We start from the raw sequence: 26,022 nt of genomic DNA on the forward strand, positions 1-26,022 counted from the left end.
GTAAAGTCACTGAAGATTATTGGAAGGCAAGGTAGAAATAGTTAACTTTGATCACTTTGAGTTGGTCTACTATTACAGAGATTTATTTGAGAACCTGGAATGAATAATAAATAAATATTACTGCAGTTTTGTTAATACCTTATTGCAACAGGGTGGCAGAAGATCATAAATAGAATTTTGGGCAGACTATATTTGATTTATTGGCTTTCCTGTAGCAAAATGCTTTCCTATTGTAATAATGTGTCTTCACATTTATTATTTCACGTGATTCTAATACATATGAAAAGATACAAAGGCAAAAAGACAAATGAACATTGAGACAATAAAAGCTGCAAGCTCCCTTTACATTTATCAAAATCATCTTCAAGTTATTCCCATTTTAGAGAGCAAAGATATAGAGATCCACAACTTATGTAATTTGCTGCAAGACACAGAGCCAAGAAGTGGCCTTGTTGTGCTAAGAACCTAGCCCTGCTCTGGGAACATAGTTAATGCCCAATAAAGTTGAATAAATGAGTAGTTACCATGAAAGAATGATCGGTAGAAGCAAAGGCCTGTTTTCAGTCTTCATTTGCACTTTCCATTCTCACAAATGTGGGGATTATGAAACAGGCAGATCTTACAAGCACGGACTCAAAATTTGGAAGCTTCAATTCCATTCACCCCATTTTTTGCTGTGTGACCTTGGGAAAGTTACTTCTGTTTTGCCTTGAGAAACGGAGATGATTGTACCTACTTCATAGAGCTGTTCTAAGAAGTTCGCACACCTCGAGCCCTGGAACAAGCCATACTGTACACCGTGCGTTTACTAGCAGTGCGTGCATTCCACAGATCGGCACTCAGAGTGGTTCAGTACACCCATGCTCACACAGCAAGTGGCGGAGCTGAAGCCAGAAGCCGATCTTCCCATTTCCATTCCAAGGAGTTGAAGAACTTCACTGTACCTAGTGCTCACATTTGCAGCTTGGCAAGTAGCTAGCGGAGACCCACATTCACTATTTTTCTTGCCTCAAATATTCACGAGTCCACAGCACCCGTTTAACCCTGCGAAGGCACCGCAAAGACTGCCTCACCTTCCCCCAAAACGGCCTCAGAGACTCAAAAGCTTCGGGACCTCCCTCCCCCCCCCGCCTTGGAACGTGGAAGGAAGCGGAACCAGAACGGTGGGGCTTTCCCGCCCGCGCTGCTCTAGTTTTCAAATTTATCTGAAGGGCTCAAGACTGTGTCCCCGCCCCTTCCCTCTGGAGTGCGCCAGTTTACTTTTGGCCTTAGGGTTTCCATCTACAATATCATCAGGTCTAGCTGTGGCAAAAGTAGGAGGAACTGGAACTGGGTAAGGGCAGTGCCAAGCACCACCGTAACGTGGGGCGCCGACAACATGCAAGCACCGCCAAATTCCTCATCCGGCCTCACTTACCGGAGACCCGCTCAAGGTGTTCTGGACGACGACACCTACACGGAATACCATGCATTTTTCGACAGTTAAAAGCGCAAGAGCTCTTTCTCGGTAAAAGTTAAGTGGCTCTGAAAAGAGCCTTTGGGTTGCCGTCAGCGGCCGGCGGCCGGCGGGCTCACTTGGAGCTGGTGTACTTGGTGACGGCCTTGGTGCCCTCGGACACGGCGTGCTTGGCCAGCTCCCCGGGCAGCAGCAGGCGCACGGCCGTCTGGATCTCCCGGGACGTGATGGTCGAGCGCTTGTTGTAATGCGCCAGGCGGGACGCCTCGCCCGCGATGCGCTCGAAGATGTCGTTGACGAACGAGTTCATGATGCCCATGGCCTTGGACGAGATGCCGGTGTCGGGGTGCACCTGTTTCAGCACCTTGTACACGTACACCGAGTAGCTCTCCTTGCGGCTGCGCTTGCGCTTCTTGCCGTCCTTCTTCTGCGCCTTGGTCACCGCCTTCTTGGAGCCCTTCTTCGGGGCCGGAGCCGACTTGGCGGGCTCGGGCATGCTGCAGACAACGCCAAAAAGGGCTCACGAAAAAACGAAATAACAGCATAAGCAAGGCGCACCTTGTCCGGTTTATATAGAAGCCCTTATGCAAATAAGGCGTAAATGACACCCTGCGTCTGATTGGTGACTGTTCAACCCAACGTCAGAAGTTAGTCCTGCCCAATCGGAACGCAAGGATCCCAAAGTTGCATTTCCATTGGGCGATACGAAGCCACAGTCTTAGCCAATGCACAACCTCCCTTTTGGCGCCCAACAGGGTTATAAAAAGTGCTGGGCTGGCGCTTTAGGTTTGGCAGTTGCTCGCGGTGCGTTTGGGGCCGTGATGTCGGGACGCGGCAAGCAAGGCGGCAAGGCTCGCGCCAAGGCCAAGACGCGCTCGTCGCGGGCCGGCCTGCAGTTCCCGGTGGGCCGCGTCCACCGCCTGCTCCGCAAGGGCAACTACGCCGAGCGGGTCGGGGCCGGCGCGCCCGTGTACCTGGCGGCCGTGCTCGAGTACCTGACGGCCGAGATCCTGGAGCTGGCGGGCAACGCGGCGCGCGACAACAAGAAGACGCGCATCATCCCGCGCCACCTGCAGCTGGCCATCCGCAACGACGAGGAGCTCAACAAGCTGCTGGGCCGCGTGACCATCGCGCAGGGCGGCGTCCTGCCCAACATCCAGGCCGTGCTGCTGCCCAAGAAGACCGAGAGCCACCACAAGGCCAAGGGAAAGTAGATCGCGATTCAACTTGCCACACAACTCTCCCAAACCAAAGGCTCTTTTAAGAGCCATCTACGACTTTCTGTGAAGAACTGAACACTTTGAAAAACCTTCACTTTACAGCAGTTTATATCAGCTTCACAACTTGAGTTAAGGGAGGACAATTTGATCAGTTAGGTTTTGCAAAACCTGCAATTTTTAAAAAATCCTATGCCTTCGTGGGAATATTCTAAAGCCTGGGTTGCATTCATAGGCACTTGGTAAATACATAACGCAGGGTCTCCTTCACACTTAATTAGGGACGTTCCTAACCTCCCATTTTAAGCCTCATAAAGGCATAAATTCTGGCGGTGGAGTTGAGGCAAAGGCAGCAGTTTCAAAACCTTGTTTCTTGGCTCTTGGTAATTAAAAACATCCTAAGTTAAAGGGATCAACCCAAGCCTCCCTACCAATCCAAAGCTGTTTTCAGAGCCTTTAGAATTCTGGGACACACCTGATCTGGCCTTTTCCACATTGCTAAATTGACATTTTTAATCAGCCTCTTTGAAAAATTAGGTAGCTGATTGGCTTTTTTAAATGCCTTTTTAAAATTGTGACTTAAAGGTCTTGGTTCACGAATGAAATTAGATTCTAGAATTGCCTGCCTTGGTGACTTCTAGCTCACTAGGCATCAAGATGCATCATGCCATGCAGTGAACCTATCCTATGGTTTTGCCAGTTGCTAACTTAGAACTACTTGATGTATGCAAAGAGGTGGCTTAGTGGCTTAGTTTATCCCCATGTAGCTTACTGGTGGGGGGTGGGGGATTAGATTCTTTAAGGCAAAGGAATTATGAGTAATTATGTTAAATTGCAGACATACAGTGCTTCATGCCCATCGCAGAGCCAGCCGGTCCACCCCCAAATTGAACAAGACAATAGGTTTCTGTTATAATTTTGAATTTCCAGGATAGAAAAATGAAGCATACTGTAATGGGATTGTCTTACATTATCTGAAAATGAAGTTCATGTGGGGATGTGTTTCTTTGTGAAATTCCTTGCCTTGGATTGTTCACATGCAAATTATATTTTTCTAGCTGAAAAATAAAAACAAATCTTAAATTTAAGTATTCAAAGAATAAGAAATTGAGAGGAAAGGGTATAGAGTTGAGCTGTCCTGTGGTAATCACTAGCCAATTGTGCCGGTAATCACTGGGCATGTGGCTAGTCTGACTTCAGTGCAGAATCTATAAAATACACTGTATTCCGCAGGGTTCGTACAAAATAAAAAGGAATGTAAAATATCTAACAATTGCTGACTATGTGTCGAAATGAATATTTTGGATATATTCGGTTAAACATTTAAAATAATTTTTCCTGGTTTTACCTTGTTCTAATGTGGATCCTAGAAGAATTACCATTTCTTATGTAGCTTGCATTTATTTCTACTGGAAATCGCCAGTAGAAAGACAGAAAACATATATGAAGGTCAGGGGCAAGTCATAGGGCGTTTGGGGCAAAATTCGAGTCCTTAACCAATCCGGTTCCCGGTTGTGTAGACTGGTCCCCTTTTGTCCAATCAGCTCCTGGCTCTCACTATAAATACTCTGACCAGCTTCTGCTTCTAACTGGCGTTGGGCGTTCAAGCGATGGCTCGCACGAAGCAGACGGCCCGCAAGTCGACCGGCGGCAAGGCCCCGCGCAAGCAGCTGGCCACCAAGGCGGCCCGCAAGAGCGCGCCGGCCACCGGCGGCGTCAAGAAGCCGCACCGCTACCGGCCCGGCACGGTGGCCCTGCGCGAGATCCGGCGCTACCAGAAGTCCACCGAGCTGCTGATCCGCAAGCTGCCGTTCCAGCGGCTGGTGCGCGAGATCGCGCAGGACTTCAAGACCGACCTGCGCTTCCAGAGCTCGGCCGTCATGGCCCTGCAGGAGGCGTGCGAGGCCTACCTGGTGGGGCTCTTCGAGGACACCAACCTGTGCGCCATCCACGCCAAGCGCGTCACCATCATGCCCAAGGACATCCAGCTGGCGCGCCGCATCCGCGGGGAGAGGGCCTGAGCCACACGGTCTGCCCACGCCTTCACAAAGGCTCTTTTCAGAGCCACCCACATGCACGCTGAAGAGGCCTGTTTCCCTGTAATCTGTAGTGCGGTTTCATCTGCCAGATAGGGCCCATTTCCGGGCATTTTACAATTTTCTTTCTGGAAGTGTCTACTGAAGTTCCTTATAAGTGCATTTTCCTTTGCCTTGACAGGTTTGCGCTCTGGCTTATACTTCCCCCTACTTGACCTGTTCGGCTCTGGTGTGCGTCTCAGAACGGCACACAACTTCGTTTAAGCATACAGGAAGACTACCTGCAAATTGCATCGTTTCCTTTCTACTTTGTGAAGCTGATGGAAAGAAATTTCTAAGTTACATGGTACTTTAGAAATTGTGTAGTAAGATCACAACTGCTAACTGTTAAACCATCGACCATGATCCTGCTATTTGCCTTCCTGTAAGTGACTTCATCGTAAGTAGAACCTGTGATCTCCACAGCTGGAATTTAGGATGCTGCCAATATTTTACCAGTTAGAAATGTCCTAATACCTTCCAGGAAAAGAAAGTATTCTGTGTCCTGTCAGTAATCTGCCTTCCCCTGGAAGGAAATGTAGATGTGAACCCTCCCTCACAAATCACTCCCCAACACACACTTGAGGCCATGGTGATCCACTCTAAGGCCAAATTCTAACCAGAATGGTATTCTTGAGTGTTAAGCAGTGCCTTCCTTTCATATGGGCTGGGAAACAAAGCACCCACAGAAGTCCCTGTCCCCACTGATCAATACTCTTGCTGCCCGGGCAGAGCCCCCTCTCCTGGAGATAAAGCATGAAATTGAGTTCTCCAAATTAGTCTTTTGGTTCTGATTATATGAAGGTTTATTCAGGAGCAGCAAGTGGTTCTAGTTAAATGTGGACATTTATATTTTATTTTTTAAAAAGGATTTTATTTACTTATTTGAAAGAAAGAGAGCACGAGAGGGAAGAGGGTCAGAGGGAGAAGCAGACTCCCTGCTGAGCAGGGAGCCCAATGCGGGACTCGATCCCAGGACTCCAGGATCATGACCTGAGCCAAAGGCAGTTGCTCAACCAACTGAGCCACCCAGACGCCCTAAATGTGGACATTTTTAGTTCTGTGGACATGGATACTCCATGCTTTTCAAAACACTCCATGTGCTAAACTGGTCATCTTGTGGCCTTCTACCTAAGCTCTTTCTGGGCTTTCAAGGTTCTCTCATCACCCTGTACTAGAACTTGAGTTTTGCTATAGGAATGGCACACAAAAACAAATAGTGACACCGGATCATTTTGGCTCGTGCTAATGTGGATGGTGGGGCCATTTATTAAGAAGGCCCCTGGAGGAGTAGTGATGGTGTTGACCAGTCGGATATGCATTTCGAGTTTCCTGGAGGTCTACAAGAATGAGTATGCACGTCTGAGCTCAGGAGGTAAGTCTGGGATGGACATAAAGATTTAGGAGTCATTAGTATATAAAGTAGTATTTTAAACAAATGGCGTGGCCTGCAGATCTGCTCTGGCTCCATCCTGCTTTATTGCCAGTATCAAACTTCATGTCATTTGCCTGAACATAACACAAGCCATGAGTCTAATGATGTTCATTCTCTGCGGAGATCCCCATACTTTCCTCTAATTCCCAATTTCCTTTAACCTTTAGATCAGATGTTCCTTCTCACAGACCTTACTCCTCTATGCCCTCCTAATTTCCTGTACTTACGTCTCTTGCTATATTGTGTTTTAATTATTTGCTTTTGTGTGATTCTTCCCATTAGATTGCGTTTCTTTTGGATAAGCAGTGTTTTATTGGTATGTCCTTAATGCACTGTACCTGAATATGAAATAAGTATTTATGGAAAGTTTAAGTACATTAAGATTCAAAAAAAGAGGAAACAAGAAATAGTCTTTGTGTCTCGTTTCTTGAGATGGCAAAACTAGTAAGTGGAATAAATATTCCAATCCTTTCTGAGGCCTAGAATAAAAAGATTTGCTTTGCCTATATAGAAACATGGACTACATACCAGGATCTTTGATCTCACTATTCTCAAAACAGCCTTTGGCTTTTCAGAAGTCTTTTTTTTTCAAACTGGGGGTCTCCATCATCAAAACTTGGAATCAAGTTAATAGCACTATCAGCCTTGGCATCACCAAGCTTGTACTGCTGTATTGAAGATCTCATTTGGCAGTGTGGTAATGTATGTGCTGTCAGGTAGTAATATGGATAATTAGAATACTCTAAATTGTACTTGAATACTTTTGGTAAGCATCATGAAAAAAATTCTTTAAAGGCAAGTGTTTTAAGATACAAGATTTCCTACCTTCCTGACACCCCCACCGGGTTTCTGTGTGCCATTTATGGAAACCACTCCTGCATCCCCCCAAGGTTGCTTTGATTTGATAGTAAAATTTGTCACCCATAAACCACCCCCAACTAATTTGCAGATATGGACTTAGGTAATCATCTTGAGTTAATTTATTGTTTTTGTATATTCAATATAAATGACTGAAATAATAGTCTATTTAGTTCACAAATGTCAACCTGTTGGCAATGTATCCTAGATACTATAGGGAAGGTAAACAATTTTTTCTTCTACCCTTCTGGTTTAAGGAATAAATTGACATGAGTACCCTTCTACCCTACCTGGTTTAAGGAATAAATTGACATGGGACAGATTGAACAGGAGGAAAAGCACGTTTTATTACATGCAGAGGCCCACTGAAATTTTCAACCCCAAAGAAATGACCAAGGAGGTAGTTTTTATACTTTATAGACAAATGTGTGAGGACTTGACAAGATAAAGAAAAAAGATACTTGAGCCTGAATTAGTGAGGAAATAGAAGCAAAATCTGAGCTCAGATAGATTAGTAAAATGTTAAGGTTTGTTTCTACAACTCCTCAACCTTTACGGTCCACTTAACTCTGGTGACAAAAATTTTTTTAGTATAGGGAGGGCATTTTTCACGTAGGTTTAATTCCTGCTTTCGGGTTAAACACGAAGGTCCAAGTGATTATCTGGCTGCTTCCCAAGTAGCCTCAATTCACAATAATCACTGTGGTAACTTCCTAGTGCAGGGGCAGCCTGTCCTCGGCCACTAAAAACCAATTCTGAAATGTGGACAAGGATTAAGGATTAGCTAGGACTAAAGCCTAAGTGGAAACAGGCGTCCCAAACCAACCCTTGGTGATAGCACAGAATGACAAGTGTCACCTTTTTAGGACCATGGAAGTGGCTCTGAAAAGAGCCTTTTGTTTCTAACTTCCTCACTTGGCCTTGTGGTGGCCCTCGGTCTTCTTGGGCAGCAGCACGGCCTGGATGTTGGGCAGGACGCCGCCCTGCGCGATGGTCACGCGGCCCAGCAGCTTGTTGAGCTCCTCGTCGTTGCGGATGGCCAGCTGCAGGTGGCGCGGGATGATGCGCGTCTTCTTGTTGTCGCGCGCCGCGTTGCCCGCCAGCTCCAGGATCTCGGCCGTCAGGTACTCGAGCACGGCCGCCAGGTACACGGGCGCGCCGGCCCCGACCCGCTCGGCGTAGTTGCCCTTGCGGAGCAGGCGGTGGACGCGGCCCACCGGGAACTGCAGGCCGGCCCGCGACGAGCGCGTCTTGGCCTTGGCGCGAGCCTTGCCGCCTTGCTTGCCGCGTCCCGACATCACGGCCCCAAACGCACCGCGAGCAGCTGCCAAACCTAAAGCGCCAGCCCAGCACTTTTTATAACCCTGTTGGGCGCCAAAAGGGAGGTTGTGCATTGGCTAAGACTGTGGCTTCGTATCGCCCAATGGAAATGCAACTTTGGGATCCTTGCGTTCCGATTGGGCGGGACTAACTTCTGACGTTGGGTTGAACAGTCACCAATCAGACGCAGGGTGTCATTTACGCCTTATTTGCATAAGGGCTTCTATATAAACCGGACAAGGTGCGCCTTGCTTACGCTGTTATTTCGTTTTTTCGTGAGCCCTTTTTGGCGTTGTCTGCAGCATGCCCGAGCCCGCCAAATCGGCTCCGGCCCCGAAGAAGGGCTCCAAGAAGGCGGTGACCAAGGCGCAGAAGAAGGACGGCAAGAAGCGCAAGCGCAGCCGCAAGGAGAGCTACTCGGTGTACGTGTACAAGGTGCTGAAGCAGGTGCACCCCGACACCGGCATCTCGTCCAAGGCCATGGGCATCATGAACTCGTTCGTCAACGACATCTTCGAGCGCATCGCGGGCGAGGCGTCCCGCCTGGCGCATTACAACAAGCGCTCGACCATCACGTCCCGGGAGATCCAGACGGCCGTGCGCCTGCTGCTGCCCGGGGAGCTGGCCAAGCACGCCGTGTCCGAGGGCACCAAGGCCGTCACCAAGTACACCAGCTCCAAGTGAGCCCAACGGCCGCCGGCCGCTGACCGCAACCCAAAGGCTCTTTTCAGAGCCATCCACCATTTCTAAGAAAGAGCTTGTTCGCTGTTTACCTTTGGTAAAAAGAAGTGAACAATAGTTTTTCCTGTATAAGTAGTGTTAGAAAATTTAGCGTCCTAGGTAATTGCTTTTGGGATTTGCCTCGTACCTCTCTCAGTGTTTGGGTTGCAGTTGCTTTTTAGTATCGATTATTTCGTCTAGTAAGGCACGATGCAAAGAACACCTCGCATCTTCGGTTAGGCTGTAGAAGTATTTGGAAGTCCTGTGGAGAACCTGTCCTAACAGTTGTGGCTTCTTAAGCTTTTATTTGGGTAATCCTCACTAAATTGCCTCTAGAGTTAAAGGATTAAGCAGGATTTTGGAGCGGTCAGTCTCAGTGGATGAGACTAGAATTCATCCTCTAGTACATCTAGCAGGGCCACACAGCCGCCTCCTTCATCTTTTAAAGCTATATTTAAGAGGTAATGTGTCAGGACAGTAGTGCTGACTGGAAGCTTGGTGACTGGGTGTCACCAGGCAGAATAATGTAGATCGTGTTCCACTTTCTCAACCAGTTAACTCCCTCAGGTCACCCCTGCAGGTATCCACACCATGGTCCCTTGGCCCACCATCTCCCATTAAAATTCCAAGCATTAGCAGTGTAACCAGTATGGTTTGCAAAATAAACCTGAGTTCTTTCTCGTGGAGCCGAGTGAAGAGCTGGGAATGTTTCTTCTCTACCTCTTCAATTCTCTAAAATAGTATTCCCAATAATGCAGCGTATCTTCTCATTTCTGTTGGCAGGGAAGTCTGCGGCCTCTGATGACGGGAAGCCATATTAAAGGCATGCCTGGTTTGGGTGCTGTGTTGGACCAGCTGCAGTAAATTCAGGAAGATCTACCGTTAGCACCTTTGCTCAAGAGTAAGGACTTGCAGAGTGCATCACAAGAACAAAACGTGTGGCCAGGTTACCTCTTAAGGCTAACTTTGAGATTTGCTTACTCAAAGCAGCCATCATTCTTCACTCTGACATTTATCCCGCACACAGCTCTCGGGTGCCTCATAGGTACTAAGAAATGTACCTGCAATGGGGGAAAGTCCCAGCTTCTTCCAAAGAAACGGTTAAGAGAATATGAACTCTAAAACGAAACTGGGAAGCTAGCAAAATGGAGTCGGCTGAACGGGGCAGATGGTATAGCCTGGAGGGGAGGGGTGCTCTAGGTCGAGTGAGTGCCCGGGACTTAGAAATCCTTTAGCATGGCTGGAGGCTGGGATGGCCAGAGATGAATGTGGAAAGATAAGTAGAAGGTGGGGCAGTGAACCTTACGATACTGAGGAGCTTTGTACACCTTGAGAAGAAATATAAAGATTTATCTAGTAGAGGAAGGCAGGATCTGCAGAATTTTAAAATCTTGTAAAATGTATGATTCAGAATCATTACTCTGGCGGCCCAGTTGAGAACGGATGGAAAGGGGGGTGAGATCCAGGTGAAAAGTTTGGAAATACCAGCCGGGAGCGAGGTTCTGAACTGAGGAGGAGGCAGGAAGAGGAGAACGAGAGGGAGAAGGGGGAAAATGAAGCCGAACGGTGAGGCCTTGCTGCGGACTGGCAGCAGGGGAAGGGGAAGGAGGACAGGTTGGAGTGTCTTGCTTTCAGCTTGTGCCACATCACTACTCAAGAAAGGGGTTTCAGAAAGTGGGCTTGGGAGGAAAGGAGACCTGCCACGTTCATTCTGACTCGATGCCCCAAAGCACCTAGGCATATATTGAATACCTAAGCTTAAAAGAGTTTGAGAAAACTGCCGAAGCAGGAAGGTCCCTTGGACCGCCCCCCGCCCTGCTCCACCCTTCCCTGAAAGCAGGAGATAGACCTGCCCTGGGACAGGCACCCACCCTGTACCCTGAGGGAAGGAGGCCTTCTTATCACCAGAAGGAATTTGGGGCTGAAAGGCCCCAAGAAAAAACCGTGTTTCTTCAACTTACTACCCTAAGCCCAAACCTCGTTGTCTTGTCAATTTTTCACAAATTTATCTTTTCTAAAAATATGAAATCTCCCTGACTCGTTGCTTCGGGACTTCCTTCTTGTGTGAGGGCTGCCATGTAACATGTAAAAATTCAACAAAACGTGTATGCTTTTTTCCTGTCAGTTTAATTCTTAGGCAGAAATCCAAAGAGGACAGAGAAGTTTTCATTCCCTTACATTTCATTCAACAAATACTCATTGCCCCTCTACCGTGAGCCAGACACTACTTTAACATAACGTTATGACAGTGAAGGGGTTCAGAACAAGTCTCCCCCAAATGCCATGGACACATGGACTATTTTGAACTAAAGTCAACTGAGAATACCACGGGTCAAGGGAAACTTTTGCCCTCCCCCTAACTGCCTTAAAGAATTTAGGTAAGGGGTTGATAACAGAGAGAGAGAGAGAGAGAGAGAGAGAGCGCGCGCTATTATCAGACATAATTTTTTAATGTGAAAGACTCAGCTTGGCAGGGCAGACATGTGATTATGAAACTCTTGCTGTGGATTGGCCTCCTCTCCAGAGCCCCAGGCCCCCCTCCCATTCCTTAGCTGGGGATGTCCTAGAAGCCTTAATTGCCTGACTGCCTTTAAGTCTTATTTTTTACAGGGCTTCTGTACTTTCGAAATTAAATCTGTTTTTCTCCTGTTACTCTGTTTTATGTCATTGTAATTAGTAGATCAGCCAAAGAACCTAGAAGGAAATAAGGGAAAAATGTCCAGCTCCTACAATATACGAAGATGAAGAACTCATTCTATTAAAGATGTCCGTTTTTCTGCCCCAGTTAATCAGTGCGATGCAGTTATGATAAAAATTACAAGAGGGTTCATTTTTCCTTTAAACCTGAAACAAGTTACAGTATTTTGAAGGGGAGCAGAATATATCATCTCAAAATATGCCTCTTGGAGTATGTATGATAAACTTACATGCACAACAGTTATTGCTGAATCTGGTAAGAATTTTGTGGAAAATGTAGAAATATTAATCAAATACCACAACATCTACATCCTCTCTGACAAAGCATTTCAATTCTAGGTTATCCTCAAGAAATAAATTATGTACAGATCTCCTTTAAAATAGAAAAAATAGAAAGCACATTATGTTAAATACTAGAGATTTTACTTAAAATGTATCATAGAAAATGCTTGTGATGGAGTATTACACATAAATAATCCCTCTTTTCACTTTCCCTAATGTAAATTTTCCAAAGATTCAACTGAAAATAGATTTCCTTTGGCAAAGGAAATTGATTAAACTATAAAACAAATTAGAATTTTTAGTAATGGTTCTTTCAGAGAGCAGGAATATGCTGTCCTTTTGGAGGCCCTTCTAGCCTCCAAATTGACATGAGACAGATTAACAGGAAAATATCAAGTTGATATAAGACAGATTAATAGGAAAATATAAACTATAATAGTATACCTACAGGGAATCGATACAGACATGAAATTTCAAAGACAGTCAAGTAAAATGAAGTATATATGTCTTTCTGAACTAAGGAGAAGGGGATGGGAGTCTGGAACTTCAAAGGGGAGGAATGTAATTCACCGGAAGAGTAAATGCCTGGCAAATAAAATGTGTGCTGGGCCACTCAGAAACAATGAAACATAAAGGGCTTTGATCAAACAGGCCTTGCTCCTCCCCATGGTCTATACCTATACCCAGCTCATAGTATAAAACAGTTCTTTACTGTGATAACTCTCTTCCTGGAGCAGGTCCTCTATCTAATTTCCTTTTAGGCAGTTGTGGAGGAGGTAAAAAGCTTTTCCGAAATTTCCTGGATTTTAATAACCTTCATGTCAAAGGGAGCCATCGCAGGGTGGCCTGCCCTTGGCCTCTACCGTTCCAAGTATGTACATCAATCAATAGGGAAAAGAATTATTTTAAACATGTGGCTTATTAAGGAATTGCCAGGGAATTTGTTAAAGTGTGCTACAGAGAATTCTTAAGAAGGAATAACAAATAGATATTAAAAACAACTTTTTTTTTGTCTTTAGAAAAGGGAAATTAAAATGTAATCAGTGTAAAGAAGTTCCAAAACGTCATACATGGCACTGTAAATTTTCTTTGAAAAAATATGTGCACCTATCTGTTCACCAAAGTCCCAAACTAGCCAGTAGGACTAAGTGTTCTCTGTGTGGTGGGATAAAAGGTTGTTATTTTATTACTTCCCTTTTCTGTATTTCTCACATTTCGCGCTTGGCGTTCGCATTGGAAAGCAATTTTTAAAGTTTTCAAACAGTAATAAAATGGTTACGAGGTACAAACAAAACACCGAACAGGAAACCCAGGACTTTTTTTTTTTTTCTTTTTTTGTCTCGTCACACTTCCCTCTCCCCACGGGGTGGCACTTCCCGTCTGTCTGAGGTTCTCAGTTCGGTCCGCAGCAGCGGTATAAAGCCTGCAGCACCGGGCAGGGGACGCGACGCTGTGCGCTTTTCACTCTCGGCATGTCTGGCCGCGGCAAGGGCGGGAAGGGCCTGGGCAAGGGCGGCGCCAAGCGCCACCGCAAGGTGCTGCGCGACAACATCCAGGGCATCACCAAGCCCGCCATCCGGCGGCTGGCCCGGCGCGGCGGCGTCAAGCGCATCTCCGGCCTCATCTACGAGGAGACCCGCGGGGTGCTCAAGGTGTTCCTGGAGAACGTGATCCGGGACGCCGTCACCTACACGGAGCACGCCAAGCGCAAGACGGTCACGGCCATGGACGTGGTCTACGCGCTCAAGCGCCAGGGCCGCACCCTCTACGGCTTCGGGGGCTGAGCCCCCGGCTTCCCAGCTCGTTTCCTACTGAGAACTAAAGGCCCTTTTCAGGGCCCCCACTCTTTCATCCGAGGAGCCCTGACGCTGGTTTCCCTTTAACTTGTGTTAGATTGCGGCCTTGAAAGATACACCCATTCCCTTAGAAGAAAGTTTCTCTGTACAACTAGAGAAGAGACGGGTCCTGTAGTTTTCCATGTTTTCACGCGGGGGTTTGGAGAGTTGTATTAAGTTAATAACACTGGCACTGTATCAGACGGTGGAACGTTAATTGGCGTGCCAGTTGGAAGGAAACGGGTTTAGGACTTGAGCAGAACGGCTTTCTCGGTATGGACGGAATGCAGGTGTTGGGGTTGAAAACAAGAACAGCAGGTCCCTCCGCGCTGAATTCGTGAGAAGGCGCGTTTCCGTGGACACAAGGCCTTACAATTTAGTCCTCTCCATTCTGGTGCCAGGTGTCCTCTGCTCAAGAAACATAAATGAGTGTTAAGTAGACAATTGGAGACCAACAGTGTGACAGTTGCTGAGAGACGAAGCATGTGATGCGCTCTGGACGCCGGTCCTGGTGTTCCCTGGGAGTGGAGACTGGAAGCCCCTGGAAGACTTACCAGGCCGATACGCCACAGAGCAGTTGGTGAGGGTGGGATGCAGTTAAAAGGCCTGTCAACTAAATGATAAGGAAAACAAGGTTGCATTACAGAAATGTTGCTGTGAGAAAAGGCAGCCCCTAGCCCACGAGAGCTGCTAAAAGGGATCCTTGGCACAGAGTGCAAAAGGAATTAAAAACACGGGATTAGGCCGTAAATCCAGACCTATGCTCCAAGTAGTTTTTAGGATTCTCCCAGAGGGGGTCTTAACTAGAGAAGGGAACCCAAAGTCAAAGGGGAAGACTTGGGTGTTGGTAGGAAGGTTGGCTATAATGCAGGTACAGACTAAAGTAGCAATTGCCCACACGTATATAAAAAGGGTAAGCAATGATGAGATGTATACATTTTAAAGCTGAACTTAAAAACTTTCAACATCTTGTCTCACCAAGTTTTAACCCTTGGAAGGTCAAATGCTAAATGTGCAAGTAGCCTGGCTCAGGAATGTTTCCTCAAGGACCCTAGAGGCATCTCTGAAATACAGTGCTGTCTTTTCTTAATGATGGTGAGCTCCCATTTTCCTGGGAAGACTTGGGCCCAACTGCAGCTAACATAAGGCTCCAAATTGCAACACTACAGTATTTTAGATGGGTTGTGTCCATCTCGCTATCCAACAGAGTGAGATTTCTGTGTCTTTGCTATTTCTGTAGCAGATTGCCTGTGATACGCATCACATTCCGGTTTAATGCTTATTCAATAATAAAACTTGTGTTTCTACTACTTTTGTGGAGCGGTTTCCTGGGTTATTCCCCCAACACCTTCTGAGGGTCAATTATGTATTTGTGGCTTTCCATTACTTCCTTTCTTTTTTTAAGATTTTTATTTGTTTGACAGTGAGAGAGATAGAACAAGCTGGGGGAGCGGCAGGCAGAGGGAGAGGGAGAAGCAGGCTTCCCGCTGAGCAGGGACCCCGATGTGGGGCTTGATCCCAGGACCCTGGGATCGTGACCTGAGCCAAAGGCAGATGCTTAACTGAGTCACCCAGGCACACTGCTTTCCATTAATTTCTTGAATGATTTTGATAAAAGTCTCCCAGTTCTTAAAAACAAAACAAAAAAATCCCTAAGTATTCTATGTTATTTCAATGCTATTTTTATAGCTAATATTCCAGTATTTGTCGTTAGATATCTGATTTATGTTCATAGCCTGATTTAATGAAACTTTCAAAACTTCTTGATAATACTTTTCCTAAATCCAGGCCCTAAATTTTGAATAATGAAACCTTTAAGGTATTACTCACATCTAAACTCCTGTAGTTTCCCAAGTGGCCACTGGGCCACACATAGTTTCTCATTTCATGAGAAGAGACATAGTTTGTATTTGTGATTAACCACATACAATTGTGAGAACTGTTTTGTTATATATCATGCAATAGGAAAAAAGAGAGGAAATAAAAAATAAACTATACATCCTTGTTAACCAGATAAAATGTTTTAATATGTTTAACAATTTTACTTTTTAAATTGAGTAGAACATACTTGCATTTGCTTCTTAATTAACAATGTTACATTAACTGTTATTTTTATTGGCAATCACCAGTGACACATAATTGTTTGTCCATCATAAAGGCTGAAGGAGTGCCAATTATGATCACCGTCCTTACAAGACAAACGAGAATACCTTTACTAAAACTTTAAAGGTTCTCTACTCTTTGTGGTAAGCGATGGAGGCCAGCAATAAGCCATTAATAGTCCCTCCAGGCTAATAGTGACCTGAGTTGACAAGCCAGGTCCCATTTACAAGCTGAGGTCAATTATAATCAGACTTAAAAACTGCCACTTTTTTCCTTTCCTGACAGAACAAGTTTCTGAGTTTGGGTCTGAACATTTTTCCAACTCTCATGCCGACTCTCTACTAGAACCTTTGCCAGGATTTTACCGGAGGTAGAAGTGTTTTCCCAGTGTGTCCATAGAACAGCAAAGTCTTCAAAAGGAAGGTGTGCGGAGCCAACAAGCCCTAAAAGCTCTCCCAGGACATACCTCCTAGAGGAAGTTCCGCAGCAATCTAGGATACCAAACCAACTTACGGAAAAACGTCTAGGTACAGGGTTGGTTGGCAGGACTAGCGACCTGTGCGGGTCACGGTGACCCGCAGCGAAACCTGGCCACGCGGACCAACGATCGCCAACAAGCCAGTGTCACGCTCCCCGGGTGAAAGTGGGGGGAGCCCTGAAAAGGGCCATTTGTTTGTTTGCATGTGACGGCTTGGGTGTGTCTCAGCCCCCGAAGCCGTAGAGGGTGCGGCCCTGGCGCTTGAGCGCGTAGACCACGTCCATGGCCGTGACCGTCTTGCGCTTGGCGTGCTCCGTGTAGGTGACGGCGTCCCGGATCACGTTCTCCAGGAACACCTTGAGCACCCCGCGGGTCTCCTCGTAGATGAGGCCGGAGATGCGCTTGACGCCGCCGCGCCGGGCCAGCCGCCGGATGGCGGGCTTGGTGATGCCCTGGATGTTGTCGCGCAGCACCTTGCGGTGGCGCTTGGCGCCGCCCTTGCCCAGGCCCTTCCCGCCCTTGCCGCGGCCAGACATGGTTGCTCGGAAGCTCTGTGCGAGTTCGACACAGAAGTGGCTCTGCGCCTCCGGCAGGAGAAATTATAAGCAGAGGCCGGACCTCGTTGAGAACTGAAAGCGCGCGCGGGAACCGCGGCCCCGCTGCCCCACCCCGGGCCCCGCCCCTCTCCGGGCCGATCTCCAATGACTGTGGCGCAGGGAGCAGGGCGGTTTCCCGCGGAAGCTCTGGATTGTCCTGAGCGCCGTGGTGTTTGTAGCTGCAGCTCTTCCTATGAGAAAGTGAGTAGGGGCTTCTAGTTTACCACGAAGTACTGTCGTTCTCATTCAGAAGGGAATGATTGTTAGCCGGGAAGGGAACCCTCAGATGCCACCCCAAAAGAGGAGTGTAGGAGTTCAGGACAAACCGTCTCCACACAGGCCACTTTGGTAGGAAGGGTAGCAGAATATGCCACCCCCAAATATGCCTCTTTGGCATAAGGACTGCTTGTGAGCAAGTCATTTTTAAGAAACACCAGACACAGGAGAATCTCTAAAATCAGAGTAGAACTCTGTCTTAAGGGACATGTTACGTTTATACAGGAGATCTCAATCTGTAAGTGTCTCCCTCTCAGTACCAGAAAGAGAAGGATGATTAAATCACCAGACAGTTTTGTCCATGGAGAAGGCCCGAGCTTAATTCTGCATCACAGCCTTGTTTACCTTTTCCCGGTAACCCGTCCCCGGCTCCCTGTGCACTCCGCTCGCACACCGACATCTTTTAGCTGAAGACGGTATTTAAGGCGGTGGCTTGGGCCTTTCCTGGGAGTTTTACTCAGTTCTTCAGAGGATCTCTCATGTATACAGGACGTATACGTGTTATTAAACTGCTGTTGGTTTTTCTCGTTAATCTGTCTTTTATTATAAGGGGGAGGCTCACAGCACCTAGAAAGGTAGAGGGGAAATTATTTTTCCTCCCTTACACTGTTCTTTTTATTACATCAGTATTTTAAATTATGGTTGTATTACAGGTCATAATTTGGCACTGCAGGTCCCATTATTTCTTTTCAAAAGTTTCTGATCTAGTTTCAGAAGATTCCTTTTTTGTGTGTAAGTTTAGAATCATTGTCGTGGTTTGGAAAAAAATCCCTTGAGCTTCTGATCACGATTGCATTAAGTATAAATTAATTAGAATACAATTAAAGCCCTACAAAAATCAAGTACTTAAATTCAGAAACTTTGTGCTTCTAGTTGCTTTTAAGCCTTTTAATTTTAATGACTAAAAATTTTGTTTTTAAATTTTGGTTTTTATATAATATTTAATGCAGGTTAATTTTTTGCATACATTGAATTTTATTTGTAAAAAACACATACAAGATCATCCTTTGAAATTCTTGACCCTAACATAGTTTTGTAAACTCCTGTAATTAATGTCACCCATTATTCAATTGTTTTCGAAAGTGCTTAGTAGCCGAAGCTCTACTTAGAAAAACTTCATTTTAGGGGCGCCTGGGTGGCTCAGATGGTTACGCGTCTGCCTTCGGCTCAGGTCATGGTCCCAGGGTCCTGGGATCGAGCTCCTAGAGTGGGATTAGGATGGCAACAATACTTACCTCATAGAGTTATTTTAAGAACAAATGGAGAGGCAACTGGGTGCCTTGGTTGGTTAAGCGTCTGACTCTTAATTTCCCCTCAAATCATCATCTCAGGGTAGTGAGTTCAATCCCTACGTTGGGCTGTGTGCTGGGCGCGGAGCCTCTACCGCGGATTCTCTGTCTCCCTCTACCTATTCCCCTCCCATGTCTCTCTAAAAAAAAAAGTGGAGATAATTTATATAATATACTGAGTAAATTATTACATAAAGTATACAGAGTATGCTTATATATAGTATAATAAGCAATTTTTATTGTTAGTACTAAATTTAAAATATTTTATATTTACATACTTTAAAATATTTGTACTTTAATAAACATGGACTTAAGACATATTCTATATCATATATAAAATGCTAAATAATGAATATATATTTTTGCTACATATTATCATATTATTAAGAGTCCACATTTATCTTAAATATGTATTAATAGTGGGGCGCCTGGGTGGCTCAGTCGTTAAGCGTCTGCCTTCAGCAGGGTCCTGGGATCGAGCCCCGCATCGGGCTCCCTGCTCCGCGGGAAGCCTGCTTCTCCCTCTCCCACTCCCCCTGCTTGTGTTCCCTCTCTCGCTGTGTCTCTCTCTGTCAAATAAATAAAATCTTTTAAAAAAATGTATTAATAGTATGTGGGGGGAATATTTCCCTTCTAAGGTCTTTGGCTGATCCAATAATTGATATGAGACAGTTTAAGAGGAGTAAAACAAACAAACTTCATATGTAGGGAAGCCTCAAAAATATAAGACCCACACTGCACCCAGTTAATTGAGTCTTATATAACATCCCGATCTAAGGAAAAGGGTAAGTGTCTGGGAGAATAAGGGGAAAGAAAACCATTTATAGGCAGGAGAGAATTGTTTGGAAAATAAAGGTTACCTTGTTATGCAGATAACTTTGTTAGGTTAACAAGTATCTCTGGTAATAGCTCTTTTCCTGGTACAGGCCTCCTTTCCAATGTAAATTTAGGCAGTTGAGGGGGAAGTTAAGAGGGTTTCCTGAATCTGCTAAATTTTGACTGCCTTTAGCTCAAAATAATCCCTATACCTGGGGCAACTGGGTGGCTCAGTAGGTTCAGCTTCTGCCTTCAGCTCAGGTCATGATCCTGGTGCTGGGATCGAGCCCCACATCGGGCACCCTGTGTGATCTCACTCTCTCTCAAATGAGTAATATCTTAAAAAGAGAATCCTCCTTATGCCAAAGAGACATATTTTGGGGTGACAAAATCTGCTCTCCTTCAATAGATTTTTAGGGACATTTATTTTTGGTGAAAACACATTTTTAATATTTATTACCCTAACAAAATAAACATCTGTTACTTTATTCTTCTGTGCAAATTTCTTATTTATGTATGTACAGCTTTATCATGTATTGTGTTTTGAAATAACTTCTAAACAGTATCCTAACAGCTAAAAATGTAAGTGGAGGGTGATCACAGCAAAGAACTCATTGCTACTCCCTCTTTACTAAAACCCCCTCCTGAAACACTACCACTACACCAGGAAATCTAATATTTTCATAGAAACAATCTAAATAGTAAGCACATGTAAAAGTCTGGAAGATGAGAGATTTATAAAAACCACAAAAAGAAACACACCGTCAGGGGAAAGGCATTGTTGGAGAGCCTCAGAAATTTGTCTTGGTTGGGTGATCCCTAATTCTCCGCCCCGGGTGTTTGCCCTTGTCCAGAGTCCCCACCTTCCTCCAAAGCACTGGTGCCCCTGATCCCTGAAGCTGCTTCATTCTTCCACCCGGTAACTAAAATTCATGAGCATCCGTAGCGTTTATTTAAATTTGAGATTGTTGATAGATTGGGGGAGCAAGCAGGAGGTAGACCAAATTAATAATGTCATCCATGGGGCGTCTGGGTGGCTCAGTTGGTTAAGTGACTGCCTTCGGCTCAGGTCATGATCCTGGAGTCCCGGGATCGAGTCCCACATCGGGCTCCCTGCTCGGCAGGGAGGTGGCTTCTCTCTCTGACCCTCTTCCCTCTTGTGCTCTCTGTCATTCTCTCTCTCTCTCAGGTAAATAAATAAAATCTTAAAAAAAAATGTCATCCAGAACAACCATTTTCCAGATAAATTAATATCATGAACTGAAAAGGCAATTTCAGCCATTCAAACTGGTCTTTGCTCCTTGGACCAGTCTCATCCTCATGCTGCCTCCACTAGTTGATTGCTTTCAAGTTGCTCACTTAAAAACCCCTGTTTTCCGTCACGCTTTCCATCCTTGTTTAACTTTCAACTTCTTTTTTGGTTTTTATCATTTTAAAAATATTTTATTTATTTATTTGAGAGAGAGCGCACAGGCTCACAAGCAGGGGGGCGGGGGGAGGGAGAAGCAGACTTTCCGCTCAGCGGGGAGCCCAACACCCACCCTGGGATCGTGACCTGAGCCAAGGCAGACGCATAACAGACTGAGCTGCCCAGGTGCTCTTTTTTGTTTTTATTTTGTACCACTTACCTATGTTATACGGCTTTTGTTATTATAAAATTAACACAATTTATTGACCATATTTCATGGGGTCGTCATTGAAGTAATGTCAAGGAAGTTGCAAATAGGAAAAAACCCACTCTCTAAGGGATTTTGTCAACTACTGGATAAGATGCACAAGAAATGTAACTTAGGAAGACACTATTAGGTGGTTTCATAGAGTCTGCGGGGAGAGAAATTAATGGGAAAACCAACTCCAGAAAGAAAGCTTAAATACTGCTTCCATCTGGGTCAACCACACTTCAGTTTAAAAAAATTTTTTTTCCCATAAATCTTCTGGTACTAAAATTGAACTTTACCTTCTATGAAAATAGCTTCACAGTGTAAACCATGAAGTTCTAATTTGCTCTTCTGGATCTAATTGCAATTAAAAATATCTGAATTTTTTTTATCAAAACTGTCCAAACTTTGTTACGTCCTTTAAAAAAAGTTTAAAATGTTTTTCTGATTATGTAAGTAATAATAGTACACACTTTATCCAGTGGCATGGGAGTGAGAGTTGATCAACAAAAAAGTTCAGTCAACAGGGAATCATAAGCAATGATGTATCACACTTGGGTATTTTATTTTACTTAAAAAAATGTGTATTTATTTGTCAATTATTTGATTATGGGCTCATTGGTTTGATAAATCAAAACCACACCAATAATAAAATTTGAATAACTATTTAACAATGTAGTGGTTCTTGTGAGGAATACAAACCATGCAATAAAGCAGGTACTAGTAGTTTTCATCTGTTGGGGCGAAAGAACTTGTCCTTCCTTCCCTTCTAGGTTCTTTGGGTGGTCTAGTCATTAAGTTGACAGAGGACAGCATAACAAGGGAAAAACATTTAATTTTGTTCATGCAGGAGCCCCACACAGATAGGAGAGGCTCCCCAACAGTCAGGGGCTCATCTAAATTTGAGGCTCGTATGTTATCGAAGGGAAGAAAGACAGTTCACAGGAAGATGGGAAGGGCAGCCTTGCAGAGACCGAGGAGACACAGGGAGGAATGTGAAGGAACAGGTCCTGCTGCCCCCAGCTCACCACACCTGGCTCGTACTCTCTGTACTTATCTCTGCTGATCACTCACTTCCTGGACTGGACCTATTCAAATTTGTTTAGGCAGTTAAGGGGGGAGGTAAAAAGCTCCTCCTGAGTATTTTGAGCCCAATTGTCTTCAGCTCAAAATAATCCATGTGTCAAAGTGGCTCATTCTAGGAGATTTGTACTGAACCCTGTCACGCCATCAACGTCAATGATAAAACAATGTATTTTCTTACAAAAGAAAGAACTCATAGGCTTTCCTTGAGCTGTATAACTCTACTTGACATTTCTAGGTCTAAGAGAAATTGCTATTTAAAATTTACAAACTCAGATAATGCAGGTGACTTTTTAAGAGGGAACAACTGAACAGTCAGATTTACTGAAATCAGGATCTGGGTCCTCCGACATCGTATAATCATAAATTAAAAAGACACGTTTTTAAAGGTAACATTTACCTCCTCTGTGATTGCTGTGGTCACTTATTCTGTCTGTCTTGGCTTGTGATTGCAGTTCAGGTTTAACTATAGGACATACAAATATTTCAAGAGACTCAAAATGAATTTATTCCAACAGACTAAGAATGCCATAGAATCTGATTTACATTAAGATATCCACGAGTAAGAAGTAAACATTAGCTGCTGTGTCCATGGGTGGAGAGGAACAGAAGGCCCTCTTCAGCTAGTGACTTGGTGATGAGAAGCGGGTGAAAGGGGCAGCGGCGGAAATGGACAGCATCACGACTGACTGGGTCCCCATAGAGTTAAGGTAAAAATCTGACTTACGATGTCCACCTTTCACAGTTGTTGCAAAAGCACATGATCTCCCTAGTGCAATTCCATGTCATCTTTCCTCATTTCTGTGTATGTGGACAACTACGAAATGCATTCTCTGCCTGAACCTATTTGAAACAAGGAACCTACCAATCCGTGTGACTAATGCAGGACCATTTAGTGGCACGAGTCCTACTCAGTGAGATTCAGTTGAATTAGGAGAAAAGGGAAGGTAGGCCAGTCATAGTGTTTCAGAACTTTTTTCTTATCTCAGCTTTCTGGTGCCCATCGTCCTCTGTCCCGCCGCTCCGACGAATGAAGAGGGAGACCAGACAGAGTGGGGGGCAGCAAAGCAAAGTTTTATTAAGACGATAGAATCAGCTCTCCACATGGGGGCGGAATCCAAGTATTCCCCGTCCCCCCTCCCCGAGCAATGAGAGGAGTTTGTCTTTTGTGGAGTTTTAGCTGGGGTTCTTTCAGGGCAGATCCTTCAGGATTTCTTAATGTCTTTGATCAGCCGGGGAAGTTTTCCAGGGAGGCTATCTTCCCGAGCCCAGCCCCCTGGGGTTGTTTTCCTCTGTGGTTTTTCAGGGAGGCGGAGCAGGCACGATACCGATCTTCCCCCTGGGGCCTCTGGTCCTGTTGTATGGCTCTCTGCCTGTCTCTCTCCTATCCGTCCCTGCCATATTCCCCCCTCTGAACAGGTAACTCCTAACTGCCGTAAGGAACAGGGGTGATGACCGATCTATGGCTACTTCCTGCTGGGGAGGGGCGTCGACTGGTTCCGAAGTCTGTCCAGAGGCCCCTAAACTAGGTAGGGGCTGTCTCCATCTGTGGTTGCATAGACAGGACCATTTGAAGCCTGATGGACTCTAAACGAGAAGACACAACTTGGATGAGTTCATTTAGAATACAAGGTCGTCAAAAAAAGCAGAAGAAAGAGGGGACTAACTCTGGGGCCACGATGGCCATAGTCAGCGCGACAGCTGGGCCCTAAGGGAGGTCCGCCAGGAGGAGAGGTCTTCTACGTGGGCCACCAGGTTACCTGATGAATCTGAATGAGGGACCACCTGACCCATGTTGTTAATATAAAAGTAGCTTTCTTCCTGGAGGAAGGTGCAGGTGCCCCCTGCGTGGGGGGTTAACAGGTCCAGGGCCTGGGGATTTTGGAGGGCCAGGCCCTCATGGAGTTTCCTTGCTGTGTGAGGACTGCGGGTCTCTATACCCCAGGCTGGGTTTGGTTTACAGCCTGCGGCATGTGGCTGGACCCAGGGGCGTAGTCCGTGAGCGGAGCTAAGTAGGCTAAAGAGCATCGCCCTCTCCACTGCGGGGGTAAGGTAATGTATGCCCTTTCCCCACAATAGAAGAATAAACTGTCCTCTGCTCGGAGATTTAGGTGGAACCCATATTTATAGAGAAGCTTTGGCGGGGAGGTAGAGGTAGCTCCTGACAATTTATTCCATATTAGGGAAGCATCTAAACGGAGCCGCTCGCCCACCGTGGAAGCAAGTGAGCTGGAAGGATAGATTTTAAGAAAGAATTCTTGGGATGAGAGGAGTAAACCTTTGGCCAATCCTAGTGTAGAAGAATTGCAGGACACCTGAGACCACCCTGCTGAACAGGAGTTGTTAGCAGAGGTACAAAAAGATGTCTTTTCCTTTGGGGGATACTGGGCCCGCAGGAAGAGGTGAGGTTTATCAGGATCTTTGTAGGAGCTGAGGGAGTTGAAAAGGGAACCATTCCAGTATTCCTCTGTAGAGGTCGAAGTGACTTGGAAAGTGAAGTTGCACTGGGACGTGGAAAGATTTCCTACAAAAAACCCTGAATTTGGAGTGTAAATGGAGTTTTCAAAGCAAATAGGGAATGTTGCTGAGGTACTGAGCTGGAGCTGATCCAACCAGGCAAGGTTTGGGGTCTTGTTGGACCAAGGGACACCGGCTACTTTGGTTTCCATGTCCTTCTTCCAGGCTTTAAAAAATACTTGCTCTATATTTTGATTGGGGAATGAATTAATATAGGAGACAAAAGGGATGACAGAGTAATTAGCCCGTAGCCAGACTGCAATAGGGGCGGGCACAGCAGTTCCTGCTGAGTCATTCCCACATATCCAACAATCAGTCGAATTGAGGGGAGTGGCATTGAGTTGAACCCATCCTAAGATCCCTGCAGATGAGTGGCAGTGTAGAAGTTTAGGAAGAGAAAGAAGAAAGAGAATAAATGCTTTCGAAGGCATGTTTGATCAGGGGTTGAAGTACTTAGCTTGGTGTTGCTGGCTTTTCTGTTTTTTAAAGATGGGTTTGAACCCTTCCCGGGCTCGCAGTGGTATCTTGGTTTCCTGTTGTCTTGTTCCACTGGAAACCAGGGCTTGGCCCTAGAATGGTAGATCCAGGCCTCGATCGCGGGTAGCTTGATGGCCGTTGGGGTGGCTAAGATGACTGTGTGTGTGCCTTCTCAGACAGGCTCTAGGGACAAAGATAAAGAGGGAAGAGTTTTCACAAGCACTTGGTCCCTGGGACGATACAGGGAAGGTTGGTTGTCTTGGAGCTGGGGGTTAGGAAGCGCCCGAAGAGCTTGCGGAGCACTTGCCAGAGGGATGACACTGTTTACTAAGTCAAAGACTCCCTTGTCACCCACGGGTCATTTACATGGAAGGGTCTCCCATATAAGACCTTTCCATGGGGGTGTTTCTAATCTGGAGTAAGGCAATAGGGAGTATAGACACCCAATTTTGACTAGTTTCTTGTGCTAGTTTTCTGAGGTGTTTTTAAATAACCTCATTAGTGCTTTCTCCCTTTCCCGAGGATGGGGGTGTCCAGGCACAGTGGGGGTGACAGTGAATTCCCAAGGCCTTGGATACTCCCTCTGTCGCCTGGGACTTACAGGAGGGGCCGTTATCACTTTGAAGGGACAAGGGGAGTCCAAACCGAGGGACGACTTCATTTACCAGTGCCTTTACCACCTCTGCAGGCTTTTTGGTTCGGCAGGGGAAGGCCTCCACCCAGTGTGTGAAGGGTATCTACCCAAACCCGGAGACTTTTGTACCCCTGTGCCTTAGGCATATGTGTGAAATCCAGTTGCCAATCTTCCCCAAGCTCCCCACTCACTGTCTGCCT

The 26,022-nt window shown here is 45.8% G+C and overlaps 7 protein-coding genes across 8 annotated transcripts; 4 read left to right on the plus strand and 3 right to left on the minus strand.

Annotated features, from left to right (window-relative positions):
* Positions 1 to 127: 127 nt before the first annotated feature.
* Positions 128 to 2,005, minus strand: LOC148164197 (histone H2B type 1-C/E/F/G/I). The gene has a single exon (XM_088024207.1). It carries the CDS (start codon positions 1,950 to 1,952, stop codon positions 1,572 to 1,574), a length of 381 nt encoding a protein of 126 aa, XP_087880333.1. The 5' UTR covers positions 1,953 to 2,005; the 3' UTR covers positions 128 to 1,571.
* Positions 2,006 to 2,270: 265 nt separating this feature from the next.
* On the plus strand, positions 2,271 to 3,909 carry H2AC13 (H2A clustered histone 13). Its single transcript, XM_088024197.1, has one exon. The coding sequence runs from the start codon at positions 2,278 to 2,280 to the stop codon at positions 2,668 to 2,670; it is 393 nt and encodes a 130-aa protein (XP_087880323.1). The 5' UTR covers positions 2,271 to 2,277; the 3' UTR covers positions 2,671 to 3,909.
* Positions 3,910 to 4,257: 348 nt separating this feature from the next.
* On the plus strand, positions 4,258 to 4,751 carry H3C10 (H3 clustered histone 10). The gene has a single exon (XM_028097320.2). The coding sequence runs from the start codon at positions 4,284 to 4,286 to the stop codon at positions 4,692 to 4,694; it is 411 nt and encodes a 136-aa protein (XP_027953121.1). The 5' UTR covers positions 4,258 to 4,283; the 3' UTR covers positions 4,695 to 4,751.
* Positions 4,752 to 7,363: 2,612 nt separating this feature from the next.
* LOC148164199 (histone H2A type 1-E-like) lies at positions 7,364 to 8,354 on the minus strand. The gene has a single exon (XM_088024200.1). The coding sequence runs from the start codon at positions 8,337 to 8,339 to the stop codon at positions 7,953 to 7,955; it is 387 nt and encodes a 128-aa protein (XP_087880326.1). The 5' UTR covers positions 8,340 to 8,354; the 3' UTR covers positions 7,364 to 7,952.
* A 288-nt stretch (positions 8,355 to 8,642) lies between these two features.
* On the plus strand, positions 8,643 to 11,733 carry LOC114199807 (histone H2B type 1-C/E/F/G/I). Of its 2 annotated transcripts, XM_088024195.1 has the most exons (2): positions 8,643 to 9,041; positions 9,865 to 11,733. In XM_088024195.1, exons 1-2 carry the CDS (start codon positions 8,665 to 8,667, stop codon positions 9,881 to 9,883), a joined length of 396 nt encoding a protein of 131 aa, XP_087880321.1. In that variant the 5' UTR covers positions 8,643 to 8,664; the 3' UTR covers positions 9,884 to 11,733. The 2 variants fall into 2 exon arrangements, with proteins under 2 accessions (XP_087880321.1, XP_087880322.1); XM_088024196.1 differs by lacking the exon at positions 9,865 to 11,733 and having other exon boundaries at positions 8,644 to 9,094.
* Positions 11,734 to 13,532: 1,799 nt separating this feature from the next.
* On the plus strand, positions 13,533 to 15,119 carry LOC114199800 (histone H4). The gene has a single exon (XM_028091811.2). It carries the CDS (start codon positions 13,533 to 13,535, stop codon positions 13,842 to 13,844), a length of 312 nt encoding a protein of 103 aa, XP_027947612.1. The 3' UTR covers positions 13,845 to 15,119.
* A 1,506-nt stretch (positions 15,120 to 16,625) lies between these two features.
* Positions 16,626 to 17,031, minus strand: LOC114199801 (histone H4). The gene has a single exon (XM_028091812.2). It carries the CDS (start codon positions 17,010 to 17,012, stop codon positions 16,701 to 16,703), a length of 312 nt encoding a protein of 103 aa, XP_027947613.1. The 5' UTR covers positions 17,013 to 17,031; the 3' UTR covers positions 16,626 to 16,700.
* Positions 17,032 to 26,022: the final 8,991 nt, after the last annotated feature.

The sequence above is a fragment of the Eumetopias jubatus genome, unplaced genomic scaffold, assembly GCF_037043125.1.
Source record: "Eumetopias jubatus isolate StellerSeaLion01/CBP00866 unplaced genomic scaffold, mEumJub1_p1.0 scaffold_6, whole genome shotgun sequence".
In the NCBI taxonomy this organism is placed as follows: domain Eukaryota; kingdom Metazoa; phylum Chordata; class Mammalia; order Carnivora; family Otariidae; genus Eumetopias; species Eumetopias jubatus.

Excerpts from the sequence above, each read along its gene's own strand:
- LOC148164197 (XM_088024207.1), bottom strand. The coding sequence starts at position 1,952 with ATGCCCGAGCCCGCCAAGTCGGCTCCGGCCCCGAAGAAGGGCTCCAAG.
- H2AC13 (XM_088024197.1), top strand. The coding sequence starts at position 2,278 with ATGTCGGGACGCGGCAAGCAAGGCGGCAAGGCTCGCGCCAAGGCCAAG.
- H3C10 (XM_028097320.2), top strand. The coding sequence starts at position 4,284 with ATGGCTCGCACGAAGCAGACGGCCCGCAAGTCGACCGGCGGCAAGGCC.
- LOC148164199 (XM_088024200.1), bottom strand. The coding sequence starts at position 8,339 with ATGTCGGGACGCGGCAAGCAAGGCGGCAAGGCTCGCGCCAAGGCCAAG.
- LOC114199807 (XM_088024195.1), top strand. The coding sequence starts at position 8,665 with ATGCCCGAGCCCGCCAAATCGGCTCCGGCCCCGAAGAAGGGCTCCAAG.
- LOC114199800 (XM_028091811.2), top strand. The coding sequence starts at position 13,533 with ATGTCTGGCCGCGGCAAGGGCGGGAAGGGCCTGGGCAAGGGCGGCGCC.
- LOC114199801 (XM_028091812.2), bottom strand. The coding sequence starts at position 17,012 with ATGTCTGGCCGCGGCAAGGGCGGGAAGGGCCTGGGCAAGGGCGGCGCC.